Here is a 14,725-nt window from a genome sequence, read left to right on the forward strand (position 1 = left end):
AAAGTAAGCAAGCAGATGCAGTCCCTGAGTTTATTTTTGGTAGGCACCTGAGGACTCTGGTGGGAGCCAGGAGGGCGGAAGGGAGAAGGAGCAGGCAGAGCACATCCTACAAGACTAGGCATGGAGGATCTGGATTTTAGACTAAAGGGGATGGGGCAGCCCGTCAGACTCTTAGCACTGGAGTAACATGATCAGGTCTGCATTTCACAAAGAGGGAGCCACAGTTAACTTAGGGCCTGGGCTGACAACATTGTCTGGAATCCAGGAGTCCTGCTAGGAAACCAGGGAAGCCCACGCAAGAATTGTTTGGGTCCTACATTATAGCAGGATAGAAAAGGCTAGATTTGAGGCATATTTAGAGAGAGCGTGATGGGACCTTGCTGGCTGATTGCACATAGGGATAAGGAAGAGTGGACAGTGGCTCTGAGAGTCTGGCTTGAGCCCCTCTGCAGGTAGTGGTGCTGTCCCTGGGACAGAGTATAAGACAACTGTCCATTTGGAGTGGGGAAGCCGAGGAAGGAGATCTGTTCTGTCTGGGACATGCTGAGCATGTAGCATCTGTGGGACACCAAACAGTGGGATCCACATGTCTGGAGCCCAGGACACAGCTATGTGGGTTCAAGGGTCAGAAACTTAGAGATGATATTTGATGCTTAGAAGTGGACCTTCCAGGAGAGCAGATCACATTTAACAAGCCAAGCCCCAAAGGGTGTCCAGATTGATCCTTTGATACCAGAATCTCACTTGGCAAAAGTCCAGTCATTGGTCAGGTTGAGAAATCATTGGACTCCAAGAGGGGTTGATTGGAATGGGCTGTGGGGACACTAGCCTGCTGTGGGACTTCTGGGGTCTCACCCATCTCTGGAGCCCAGTGCGAAGTCACCATGTGCTTCTCTCTCTTTTCTTTCCTTCAGGTGTTTACAAAATATGGGAAGTGTTACATGTTTAACTCAGGCGAGGATGGCAAGCCTCTGCTCACCACGGTCAAGGGGGGGACGGGCAACGGGCTGGAGATCATGCTGGACATTCAGCAAGATGAGTACCTGCCCATCTGGGGAGAGACAGGTGAGCGGGGCCCAGGGATGGGGCTCTGGGTGGTGGCGAGGGTGCAGGTCTGGTTCAGAAGTACTGGTGTGGCCCAGCTGGGCTGTCTTGGCCCTCCCTAGAAGGGCTGCTGTCCAGCAAGGGGTTGGCGACAGGCCAGCGAATGGTGAAGATGTCCCTGGCATGGGAGTGTCGCCCTGGGTCTCCTCAGACTTCTCTAGGTGGGAGGGGAGCAGATGATGGGAAGACTAGAGTGGGAAGGTGAGATGAGGGAGGGGAGGTATTGAAGAGGAGGCCTGAAGGAAGGCTCTAAGGACAGCTGTGGTCGGGCTAGACCAGCCTCCTCCTCTCCCAGCTGTCCTGAATACGCCCGGCTGGACCATCCATCCAAAAAGGAGAGCAAACTCCTGCCCGCTGGGGGAAGGAGAAGGGACTGCAAGAGGTGTTGGAAAACCAAAGGTCATGAGCTCAGGGACACAGCACCATGCCTGTGCGAGCCCCTGGGGACCCATGTGTTTGGGCCTTAAAACTTTTTTCATGCATTCATTTCTGACTTCTTATTTTGCAAACTATTCATTAACCATGTATGCTCTCAAGTTGTGCACCCAAGTAAGGGTGTTAAGGTGAAAAAACCCAGGTCCTTGATCACAGCTTAGCAGAGGAGATACAATTACAGAGGACGGGGCTCAGGGACAGTGTTCTCCTATGCAGGGTATTTGAATGGGATCCTGAGATTGTCCTGCATTATCCGGGTGGGCCTGTTATCATCACCAGGATCTTTGTAAGAGGGCACAGGAAGGTCAGGCAGAGGAGAAAGCAATGTCATGACCAAAGCCAAGATTGGAGTGAAGCAGCCATAGGCCAAGGAATGCTGGGAGCCTCTGCAATTTCACCAGGAAGAGAAGGTCAAGCCGTTGTGCCCAAGATGGGGAACCAGGGATACAAAATAGATCTGAAGTCAAAATCAAGCAGAGCGCAAGGCATAATGGGGGGAACCAGGGGGCCAAGAGATGAGCCCAGGGAGGGGACAGGGGAGAGGAGATCCAGCAGGAGGGAGACCCTGGACCCTCAGTGGGAAGTGAGGAAGGGGTGGAGGCCAAGCAGCCCAGCCCGGCATCCTGCTGGCCCCATCTAGTGATGCCTCCCACTGGGAGACGTCTAGCCTCCCCTTCCAGGGTACCTCCCAGCCACCCCCAAGGACAGCTGGCTGCAGATGCCAAGCTCTCTCCCACCATCTGCTCTTCCTTGCTCCCTGCACCTTGCATCTGAGTTCCCCAATGAGACAAGTGAGCATGACCACTGGCCTCACACGATCTTAGTCCCCTGCACCTTCAATTCAAAATAAGATGACCCCACACGCATTACTTCAGCAGCGCCCTGCGGCAGCTCCCGTGCGCTGAGACACGTCAGTGTTTGCTGGGTAGATGCTCCGTGGACCCTGTCCACTCTTGTAAATTAAGGGCCCCTCCCTTCAGGCCCCACATGCAACTGAATGAAGGTCTGTGTTCTTGCTGAGCTCCAGCACCCCCAAGAGCTGGTACACAGGCCTGGCTTTCCAGGACATCCTGAGGCCCAGCTGCATCCTGTGACCACAGAGCCTTCAAACAACCCTGGGTCCTGGAGTCTGGGTCCCCAAAGCAAGGCCCTTCCTGCAGACACTAAAATAGATGTGCTTACTGAATCACTTGTGGGAAAGAAGAGAAAGAAGGAAAAAAATTGAATCCTGGAGACCTCACCCCCAAGGCAGAAGTTAGTGATGTCCTTCCATGGTAACAGATTTCCCAGCCTGTTACCTTGATTCAAGAGTCAAAGCACATACACACACACATACACAAACACGCCCAAATACACGCACACATACATGCACACATATATATGAATAGACATATGCACATACACATGCATATGTACACAAATACACACACATTCTCAATGCCAGGACCTCCATCACAGACATCCTCACATAGCACACCTCCCTGTGGATACCTGGCCTTGGGCCAAGCACTGGCCACTGATAGAAAGGGATATGACCAAAAAGCCACCCTATGAGGGTACCTTCTGCCCCCTCAAACCACAGTCAGTGCAGGAAGGAATATCTGAGACTATCTACACTAGTCCAAACCTGTTCTTTTCCCAGAGGCCTGGTAGGAAGTCATGATACACTTGAAGTTGGCAGTACATTCATGGCCAAGATTTTTGCAGCCACCTCCCACATTTCTCTGGGGCTGTGATATTCCTCATTCTTGGCCTTTCCCTCTCCATGGCCTCGAGTGACAGGCAAAGCTGCCTATCACCATTAGAGAAAGAGGCTGAGGCTAGCTCTCTTCCTCCAGGTCACTGAGATCTAACACCTGAGTTCTTGATCAAGGCTTCCTCCACTGTACCTTTCTTCAGGCTGTGAAGCCACTGAGCACTGAAGTCTCTGGTTACTTCAAGGCTACTTATCTCCTGGGCTGGCAGGGGTGCAGAGTGAATCCCACATGGGTGCGAATAAAGCCAGCACCCTGCTGAAGGATGAGAGGTGGGTCCTGGCAGGTGATAGATGCTTATCTGTGAAGCCACCTGAGGAGGCACAGGCACTTCTGATGGCTTGGTCATTGGTCCCCAGGCCTGTGAGCCCAGCCAGGTCTGGCCCTGCTACTGTCATCAGAAGGCAACCTTCCTGAAGTGCCAAGCCACATGGCCCCACAGAGGCCATCTTGCTTCCTTGACAGTCCCACCTCTCATTCCCAGGAGAAGGACCCAGGTCCTCATAGGAGCTATGTGTGTGATGGTAGGAAAAAAAAGGAATTGAAATGTGGCTATTGAGGGAGTAGCCACTGGAAGCATGTTGCTGGAGGCAGAGTAACAGGACAGAGAGAATAGCATGGTAGGGCCAGACAGACCCAAGGTCAGCTCCAGGTTTTCCTTCCCTGTGTGTGTGACTGAGGACAAAATGGGTGAGCCTCCGTTTCCATATTTATAAAATAGAGATGAATAAAGCCCACACTTTGCAGGATGGGTTAAAGGCTCAAATGAGTGCTCTTTGCAAACTGTAAACAGGGGAAAGGTAGTAATGACCGCCAGGAGGTGAGTCCAAATATCCCAGAGACAGAATATTCCAGATATCCCACATCTGTGATGGGGGTCTTGGACCATTCAACACTTGGAAGCCCCATTTCTGCTCAAAGAGAGCCTTTGATACAGTCTCATCCTGGTTTACAAACAACTCACCTCTCAGAAAGATAAGGAAGCAGCAAGGGAACCTCTCCAGATGTAATTCCAACTAACAGGCAGGACCTCTGCGGGAAGTAGCAATGGTTTGTCAGACCACCATTGACTCATATGGTGCCAATGAGTGAGTCCGATAAAGGCATCACCTGTATGCTTAGTGAGTAGAAGGTGATGCTATGAACATTACCCAAACTATCCCTTCCTCCAGGCTGATAAGATCCCACATCAAGGGGTTCCTTTGACAAACATTTCTGCGTGGGGCACCCCGATAATAAGCTATTTTAAAGAAGGTGGACTCAGTTTCATGTGGACCCCAAAATGGACCCTCTGGAGCATCAGGAGTTGGTGATATTATGTGTTATATAAATAAAAAGGACCCAGGGTCAGAAAAGAATCCAGAGAGTCCGTATTTGACAGCGTTATGCACATTTATTCTTTGCAGGAATTCTTTAATATGCTACATTATGAATCTCCAAGAGAGAAATATTGCATGCCATATTTATTTTCCAAATGCCTTTGTCCATGGAAATCTTTTCCATGGAGGAGCTCACAAAACACACTTTCGGAAAAACTATCCTAGACCATAGAAGTACAGATTTCATGGCCAGAGTTTTTCTAAAGGAAATTAAATTGAAGGCAGGTGGGAGGTTGTTAAAAATGAAACTCTGTGTAGATACCTCTGAGTAACTTCAAAGATAAAAGAAATAGGCAGTGGGTTATCTAGGTTGCACATGAGAGGAACCTGAATCAAACAAGCTGAGGCTTGAAAGGAATTGTATTGCCCTCAGAATCCAAGGCAAGCTTCAACAACCAGCCAGCAGGAGTGGCAAGGAGGCAGCCTGAGACAACTGGAACCCAGGGCGCTCTCACCCTTCCTCTCTCAGAGTCCCTTTCATTCTGTCTCACTAGAAGCAGACTTTTTCCACACACATGTACATTTTTTTCCCCACACATGGCTTCCAGTAGATACTGATTTTCTTTTTATTTTATAGATCCTATGCCAGCAAGAGACTATTTTGACTATCTTGCTGATTTCCTGTTTCAAAAAAAGAAAAACAAGCAGAGAAGGGAATTATTGGCCAAGCTCAGTCAGGTGACCACCTCTGGACCAATCAGTGAGCAGGGGAGTGTATTCCAGAGAGGATCCTGAAATCGACCCTGAGTACACTGGGTGGTTGGTGGTTGCAGCAGATAGTCCCATGACTGGCCACAATGGACAAGGTGGGGCTGACGGGGAGGGTTGCCAACTGAGGAAGCCAAAATCTTGTACAGGGAGCTCCAGTTCTAAATGGATACAAACATTGGAAGGACCACAAGGAGGGCCTTCCTGTTCCATCTCCTTCTATTTCTCATTACCGAATGCACATTTTAGCAAACAGAATCTGCCTTGATTTTTCCCAAATCCTAGAATTAAGTGTACATAAATATGACTTTATATCAGGTATTTTGGGGGTATAGATATTATTTTTAAAATCTGTGCTATAATAAGGGGTAAAGATCTGGCTCTTGTTGACCTTTGGTTTCATCACCTTCAACTCTCCCCTTGTTAACTTGGCTCTGGCCACGCTGACTTTCCTCTTGCTTCTCAAATACTCCAGGGACGCTCTTGCTCTAGATCATCTGCATTCCTATTCCCTCTATCTGGATTCCTTGCTCAGATATCCACATGGCTAATTGCTTCACTGTCCAGTTTTTGCTCAAACATCACCTTCTCAATGAAGTTGACCCTGTTTAAAATTGTGACCCCACTTGTCCACTCCTTATCCCTCCTCATATGCTCATCTCTTCCTTGCTTCTCTGACATGCATCATCTTTGTCAGTTCCACATGATTCACTTCATTATGTTTTATTGTCTGTCCCCTCCCACTAAAATATGAAGCCCCAAAAGGTCAGGGATCTTGGACTGATGTAATGTTGCAATGGTACATACTCCCAGGTCCAGGGACAAGGAGGAATAACATTGATGAGCAGCTACTATGTGTCATGAAGAGTCTGCCCCATGAATCTTTCCAGTTCCCCTGCTAACAAGGTGACAATCCCTATTGAAAGATGAAAAAAACAGGCCCAGAGAGGTTGAACAAGCTCCCTAAGGGCACACAACCAAGTTAAACAGTCGAATCAAGCTTAAAACCCATACTGGAACCCCAAAGCAATGCTCCCTCCACAAAATTGTGATTGTAAAAACAACTGCCATTAAAATAGCTCACGGAAAAAGGTTTGCACAACAACCCTGGAGAGAGAATGGCATGTAATGATAGATCTGTTGCAATCCTCCTTTTCTATTTGTTCCTCTTTTTTATTTCTATTTTTTAAGAATGGAATCATTATATTGAATAAAAGCTATAGTACAGTCCCCACATATAAAACAGATGAAAGCAGAACTTCAGGTTGCTTTCTCCCTTACTCCTATGGCCAACACCTGGGCACCCCTGAGGAACCCTAGGGTTCCATGGAGCCCAGTTTGGAAACCACTGGATGGGAGGCAGATATTATTGGTTTAAAAAATATTGGTTGATTCTATGATTGTGTCCATTCCAGAGACCAGCTCTGAGCATCCCTGTCCCTTCTGCGGGGATGGTGCAGGAAGCTCATGATGTGTCTGCAGAGCTCCTGAGTCTCAGGGAAGCTGACAATCTAGGTTTCTGATTAAACGTGGTGGATTGGATATTAGCATTTAGGGGATGCTCCCTCCCCAACCCACCGAAACAGAAATCAAGTATTTTATTTTTAGTGCAAACCCACTAGGACAATGACAGTAGATGTCAGCAAACGTGTGGAAGGTGGAAAGCAGATGGTTAAGTGGTCACTGGCTCGGCAGAATAGACCAGGCTGAAAAGTAAGGACCTGTACTAGAAAATAAGGGCCCCACCGTCCTCAACACAGAGTCCCCAGGAAAGGTCAGGAGTCGAGGCCTCAGAAGCTGCTGAAGATGAGGATGAGAGGTGGAGCTTTGGGGTCCCCCAGGTATCATCCCAGAGCCCAAAGCAGGCAGACAGACTGTTCTCCTGCCCCAGGAGACAGAGAGACAGGCTCTGGATGTGGGAGACTAGGTCCAGCTGAGAGCCCGATGCTAAACTGATACCAGGGAGAGGAGGAGGAATTCTGCTTACTGAGCAGAGGTACCTGCTCATACGACTCCACCCACCCCAATCAGGTGTTTGAGATATTCTTTCCTGGAGAAACGGAGAAATCAAGAGAGACGTACCACAGAAAATGATATCAGGAGGTCTCAGCCTCGTTAGGCCCTAGCATGACATACCTCGAAAAGTCCCCCACACAGGAGGGGGTGAGCAGCCTTTAAGTGCCTCTTAACCATGAATAGACCACCAGAGTCAAGCACTCCAGGGAAACTATTAACAGGAAAGAAACCCAAACCAAACAGAAAGGAAACATTGTGAGATAGAGATCATTGTTAACAGTATAAGTTGTAGAACAAGGATGGCCCAGGTTCAAATCCCAGCTGTTCCACTTACCAGCTGTCTGACCTTGGGCAGGTTATCTAACTTCTCTGAGCCTCAGTTTCATCACCTCTGAAGTAGGAGTACTGTTATCCACTCCATAGTGTTGTTAGGCAGATAGGAGCAAGTTAATATTTATGATGTGTTAGAAAAGTGCTTGATAAAATTAGGCAATATAAGTGTTTAATAAATGAAAAATAAATGCAGGAAGCAGAAGGAAACATTAAAATGATTTAATTAAAATTCTCAAAAGAGATAAAAGACAATACTGCATCCATAAATACAAGCACAGGGTGCTATTAAAAAGGAGCATTCAGAGAAGAAAAAAATCAAAATTAAAATTATGATTGCAGGTATTAAAAACAATCTATAAAAGAATTGGAATTGAGGAACACTGCCAAATTTTTTTTTAAAAAAAAAAAGACAAACAGAAAATAGGAGAGAAATAAAATAGGGATCAATCCAGAAAATCCAACAGCCTGCTACTAGGAATTGTAGAATAACAAAAAATAAGAGAAGAGCACATTGTGAAAGAACTAATATGAACCAAATTCTCAACTGAAGTTCATGTTCTTCCAGATTGAAAGTCTTGGCCAAGTCCTGTCTGTAATAGTGGCTAAACAACCAGACCAAGACACCATCTTTGTGAAATTCTAATGGAAACTAAGAGAAAATCTTAACCATTTCTGGAAAGGAAAAGAGAATCATGTATCTGGAATCTAGAATCAGAATGGCCCAGGGCTTCTGGATAGAAGTAATTGAAGCTGGAAGGCAACATGTCCTGGTGGGAAAGGGGGTTGATCTTTATTTTCTAAGACAGAATCCTAACTCGGCAAACTGCAAAGGAAGTGCAGGGTAGAATGTGGTTTGGAAAAGCAAATCTCCCATATAGACTTTTCCAGAAATTACTGGAGGATGAGAGAATCAACCAAGAAAGAGAATCACATATGATTCTGGAGACAGGAGATCTGGCCTATGGAGATTCCCAGACATAGATGAAAAGAAAAACCTGGGAGACCGCTGAGCAGGAGACCTAGAAAGCAGCCAGTCTAAACTGGAGCAGTCACCTGTTGGCTTCAAAAGGGATGAACCTTGTGGTTCTGGCTAAACGGAGAGGTGTTTCACAGATCTGCCCAAGAGCCTGGGATTCCTAGTGATAGGTACCTGGTGAGTCAAACAGACCAGAGAACAAAAGGCAAAGCAAACAAAACATAGAAAGACAAAATAGCATCACACAACACCAAGCTGAACTGTGGACAATATTTACACTTCCATAGTTATATGAAAGAAGCTGGTCATCCAGCCAGGTGCACACCTGTAATCCCAGTGACTCGGAAGGCTGAGGCAGGAGCATCTCATATTTGAGTTGAGTGTGGGCAACTTAGTGAGACCCTGTCTCAAAGAAATAAAAAGCTAGGGGGTGTAGCATAGTGATAAAGCACCTATGGGTTCAGTCCCCAGTACCAAAAAAATAAAATAAAAACAAAGCTGGACACAGATAGAACCAAAATATCAAAACACATCCTTAAGAGGATGAAAGGAACAGAAAAACAGTTCAGCACCTCCAGACAGGAATCTCACATCCTCACCTTCCATGATAGGAATTCAGTGGATAATATCTAAATTTTTTTTTTTACAACCAAGAAATAACTGCCAATCAGTCGATACCCATGGAAATAGGAACATGAACACCACAAGAAACGGCTCCGGCAGTGAGCTGGGAGTTGCAGCCCCTGAGGAGTGGGACTCAGGGGGTAGGGAGAGGTGGAGCAGGAAACTGATGCTTTTCATTAAAAGCCTTGCAGTACCATTTGGCTGTTTAAATTATGTACATAGATTGCTTTGATAAAAATAAAAGTTAAATTAAAAATAATCATAAATTTTCAACATAGCTGGGAGGCCTCAGCAGCTGTCAAGGGTAACCTGTCTCCTCTCCCCCATTACAAATGGCACGAGGCAAGAGTGGATGTTGTCGGTGGTTGCTATGGTTTCTCGGCTTCCAGGGTAAACTCTGGCCTGTGTTCAGAGAGGCCAGCTGAGATGGGATGCTTACTCCCCAGAGTGGGCCCATGTGCTGGCGGGGGTCTCCACATGTGCCTGAGGATTCCGGAGAAATGATTCCATAAATCAGAAGCATCAGTGGGGACAGGCATCCATTCCACAGCCAGAGGCGCCTGGCTTTTCTCATTTTGGGAAAACCTTGCTCAATGCACATGCTAAGTGCTATGCAGAAAATATAGGTGATTTTGTTAAAACTCCCAGCCAGCCAGCCAGTGGTCCACAGTGAATACCTAGGAAGCTTACAAAACAGACTCACCCCCAGGGATCATGTCCCCTAATGAATACATCTCCTTTGGGCAATTACTATGTGCTGGACACTCCAGTGCTACAGATAATGGGCCCAGTCCGGGTTTTCAAAGAATTCACAATCAAAGGACTATCTAAGGAAAGCTATATACTATTACACGGTGGATGGAAACCCATTCATCCAACAGCTTTCATATAAAGTGCCTAAGGAGTGCCAGGCATTTGCAGTCTGGCGAGAGAACACGTGAATATTTAAGTGTCATCAAGCGCTGTGACAGATAGAAGACAGACTGAGAGCAAAGGAAGGGCAACCCCTTCTAGAGGGGAGGAAAAATGTATCTCTCAAAGGGGCTTCAGAGAGGAAATGACTTTGGTCCCAGTCTCAGGCCTGTTGACCAGGTTGCTGGGCAGAGTGTGGGAGTCAGAGGAGAATGTGGGACCATGGGGAGGTGAGGTCCCTAACATGGAGGGGAAGAAGGACCAAAGCCAAAAATGGCTCTGGGTGTTTTGGAGCAGCTAGGTAGAGGTCAAACCACCAAGAGCCTGGTATGTTTTGCTAAAGCACAGGTGTTCGTGCCCAAATCCTGCAACTCAAATTGTGGTCCTCCAACCAGGAGGATCGGCCTCACCAGTGAGATTGTTAGACACATAGAATTTCAGGCACTGTCCTGAAATGTGCCCCATAACACACTCCCCCAGTGACTCCGGTGTAGGAAACTCTGATCTAGACCACCTTTTCCCACCCCTTGGAAAGCTGAGGATGCCCTACTTAATATTGAAATATTTCCCCAGCATCGCCTCACGTGAAAACTATTGTGCTTCCATTTATTATTTGAGAAGATATTCCATAACAAAAAGTAGCTATGAATGCAGTCGTGCCGTGGATGGACTTTGGCTTCTATAATCACATCACAGTCTCTATACTACACGATCCATTCAGCAAACTGAACAGAGTTCAACAAAATGTTGTACCTCCCTTCACCCTCAGCATATATAAGCAGAATTTTTGTAAATAGAATCTTAATCATCCACTAACTTCCTGCATCATTTCAGAGATATGGCCCTTCCTGGTGGCTTTTCAAGGGTGGTATCTCCCACATGTTGATTGCCCACCCAGAACCAAGTCATTTCTTATCAAGTAATTTATAATTTATAATCTCTGAGCCTGAATGCACTAGAGAAACACATTACTTAAAGAATCCTTGGGATAAATCTTTTTGTAATGGGATTAGACCCAACTCCATGTACAGCACCTCAATAATGTATGTTTTGCAAGTATTGTGTTTAGCAAGAATGTAGGTCCAGCCCCACTCTTTGTTTACATAACCAAGACCTAACATTACTATCTCCTTCCCCAAAGGGGGCACATGGCCTTACAGAGTATAAGGAACTGTATTTTGCCTGATTCTCATACTAAGATTCCCTGTCTCAGGCTGTTTTAATCCTTTAACAGATTAGCTTTTTAAACAGATGTGATAAGCAGTTGTGTTTGCTTGCTGCTGCTACAACAAAACACAGGAGACGATCAGCTTACAAAGAGGAAAGATTTATTTTGGTTCATGGCTTCAGAGGTTTCAGTCCATAGTCACTTACAGAGAACGCCATGGCAGGGAGCCTGTGGAGCACAGGTGCTCACCTTATGTCAGCCAGGAAGCAAAGAGAGAGTAAAGAGGGGCCAGAGCTCCAAGATACCCTTCAAAGACACACCTCCAATCACCTACTTCCTCCAACTAGCATCTGCCCTAAAGTTTCCACCACCTCCCAGTAGCCTGTTAAATTAAGAGATGAGACCAGAGCCTGCATGATCCACTCACACGCCCCCCCAAAAATGCCCCACCTCTGAACACTGCCACACTGGGGACCAAGCCTTCAACACATGAGTTTTTGGGGGCGATTTCTGTTCCAAACCACAGGTCTCTGACACAATGAGTGAGTAACAAGAAGTGATTGCCCTGTGATCTCATAGCTAATAAGTCATGGAACGAGGGTTTGATTCCACATCTTCTGATTTGGGCCACCTCTGTCCTCTCCACTTTAAAAATGAAAAAGAAGTCCAGTGGCCTTGGGTAACCGAGTTCAACACAATGTAGCATGTTTTCACCATGTCATGGTGTCTTTAAAATGTCCATGAGCTCTGTGGTTCTGCAGAAAGGGCTGGAGTTCGTGGCTTTTACCAAACTCTTGTGGCCACCCAGTAGCACCTCCTGGAGGCATTGGTGAGGACGCTGTGCTCCAGCATACTGCCACCCAGGACAGACCATCACAGCCCATCCAGCAAGCGGACACGATGCTGATATTTTCTCCTCCGGAAGTTCTCCTAGCCTGTGTCACCTGAGTGCAGCCGAGCATGAGCTTTCCCGTCTCTGGGCTGGCTTTGGATTTTCTTGCCTAAGAATGATTTACTGGGCCTGCCAGGGAGGGGCAGAGAGGGAGGACAAGACATGCACTAGCCAATTTTATATAAGCAGCAATTTTTGGATTCTTCTTGCTATTTTGACAAAAATCAGCCTCTCTGACTTGATGTGAGTTCTGAACAGCCACATCCAGTTTTTTAAATCTATTTTTTTAATGAGATGCAGTGAGGTTAAGAGATTTATACATGGCCCCCAACTCATAGAAAATTAGAGCTAAAAGTGCCTGAGAGACCAGCCCCAACTTGGTTTTTAACAGAAAGGAAACTAAGGCTCAGAAAGGCAATGCAACCTGTATGAGGTCACACCGTTATAAAATAGTATGGTGGGGAATCAAACCCAGATCCCTGATGTCAGAGCCCGTGTTTTTCTTAAGGCACTTTGCTGCCTCCCTCGCTAGACCTTGTCCTCTTGAATTTCTCTGGCACAAGCAGAAGAGCAGGGACCAAGAGAGTATATCTTGAGGACCTGAAAGAGCATTCAGCTGGCCTTCTTTACCTAGGCTCTCGAGGGCTGGGACACTTGTCCCTATCACTGTCACCAATTCACACTTAATGAGTTTTCCCTGAACTGTGAGATAAAAGGGCAAAGTCTGCACAGCCCACTGTAAACCAAATTATTACAGCGGGTAGCTCACGGGCTTGTCATCTGGGACCACTGAGTCTTTTGGACATCCGGCAAAGGGCAGAGGAAGATGAGAAGTGAAGATACTGGATCCCAGGCTCTGCCCAGCTGCCAGTTGACATCCCCGCCACCATGGGCTGCTCCCTTCTCTGCCGGCCTCGCTCTTCCCACTGAGAAGTTAGTTAAAGAACAGTCTAGGTCTCTCCTAGCTCCAAAATTGTAGGTAGCCAGGAATCTGTCCTTGACTTTCACTGAGCTTGGTTTCTTCCTCTGTACGATGAGCAAAATGTAAAACAAAACACTGTGTCACACAGGGGAGCTCTTGACATCAGCTTCTGGGTGACTGGAAATCCCGTACAGTGGAGTCTGGGAAAACATCCCAAAGCTTACCGGACCCATGCCAAGATTGTTGTCTGCCATCTTCCAGACAGGATTCAAAGCTTAGTCGCTCAAGATCCTGTCCTGCAAAGTCCCGAAAGTCCCCTACCCAATGCAGAATGGGGCCAGTAGCACCAAATTGCACAGAACATCTGTTCAAGGGGACACCTATAAGAAGGCAAAGAGCGGTGGAGCCAAGTGGACAGAGATTCTGTCTTGGATTTGCTTTGTGGTGGCCAGGGCAAGATAACCTCTCTGAGACTTTTGTGTATCCCTCTGTAAAATGGCGGTGCCCACCTGAGGAGTTAATAAAATGATCAGCTGGCCTCTGACCACTGGCCATGCCACTGCAGCCTCCTTGCTCTTCTTAAAATGGGCCAGACCCATACCTGTCTCAGGGACTCGGCATTACTGTCCCCTCTAACCCTGCGTCATCCGTGGGTCACCTGCTCCCTTCACTCAGGTTTACCATACAAACCTGGTCACCTAGGAAGGCGGTGCCTGATTCCCATCCAAGAGAGCAGTGTTGGCCCAGTCCCCTCCCCCACCTCCCCCTCCCCCAGCACCTGCCCTGCTGGCCTAATGGCGCACATGTCCCTGTATGGAGCCTGTCTCCGCAGCCAGAATGTGGGCTGCCTGAGGACAGAGACTCTGCCTGGTTTGCTGCTGGGCTTCTGGTCCTTGACCAGCAGACACACCCATGGAGCACACGTAATACAACATGGTCCAGTGAATGAGGGAGCCAAGATGGAGTGGTATAAAGCACTCCTTGTTACTGGGGCCAGTTCTTTCTTCCTGTTTCTATGAACTCCAAAGCAGCATCTTAGAAAGTGCTTTAGGACAAAAGAAATAAGAGCAATGTCCGTACATTTCAGAGACACACACACACACTTCTTCTTTTTGGCCAGACTCCCAAGCACTTAACCTGTCCTAGGCTCTCTGTGGTTCTGACCCTCCAGGTAGGAAAGGCCTGCATCTCTGCCTCTTCAGAACAAGGTGCTCCTCTCTGAGGTGATCCTTGTAGGTGTGTGCAGTAGAAGATGGGGTAGAGCTAGGACCAGGGATGAAATTCACAAGCAGGTGGTTTTTAACCAGTGTAAGAATATGCTGCAAGAATCATGGTGTGCCCCCACAGGTGGCAGGTCTTCCCTGAGTGTCCTCAAATGTAATGGCTGTCCTTCCACAAATGGTACCACAGAGGGGACTCTGCTGTCTCTCAGAGGCTAAGAGAGAGCCCACAGGATTGTACCAATCTGTACCCAAGCAGGAAATGAACAGCACCTTCAAACC

General features: G+C 47.2%; 1 protein-coding gene across 1 annotated transcript in view; it reads left to right on the forward strand.

Moving 5' to 3' along the window:
• LOC124080422 (acid-sensing ion channel 2-like) overlaps positions 1 to 14,725 on the forward strand; it is a 251,938-nt gene that overhangs the window by 166,007 nt on the left and 71,206 nt on the right. The window contains exon 2 of the mRNA XM_046426345.2: positions 915 to 1,065. Within this exon, the coding sequence (XP_046282301.1) occupies positions 915 to 1,065 (151 nt within the window). The remainder of the gene's footprint in view (positions 1 to 914; positions 1,066 to 14,725) is intronic.

This window comes from Marmota monax, unplaced genomic scaffold, assembly GCF_021218885.2.
Source record: "Marmota monax isolate L192 unplaced genomic scaffold, Marmota_monax_Labrador192_F-V1.1 WCK01_AAM20220418_F8-fsc00394, whole genome shotgun sequence".
NCBI lineage: Eukaryota > Metazoa > Chordata > Mammalia > Rodentia > Sciuridae > Marmota > Marmota monax.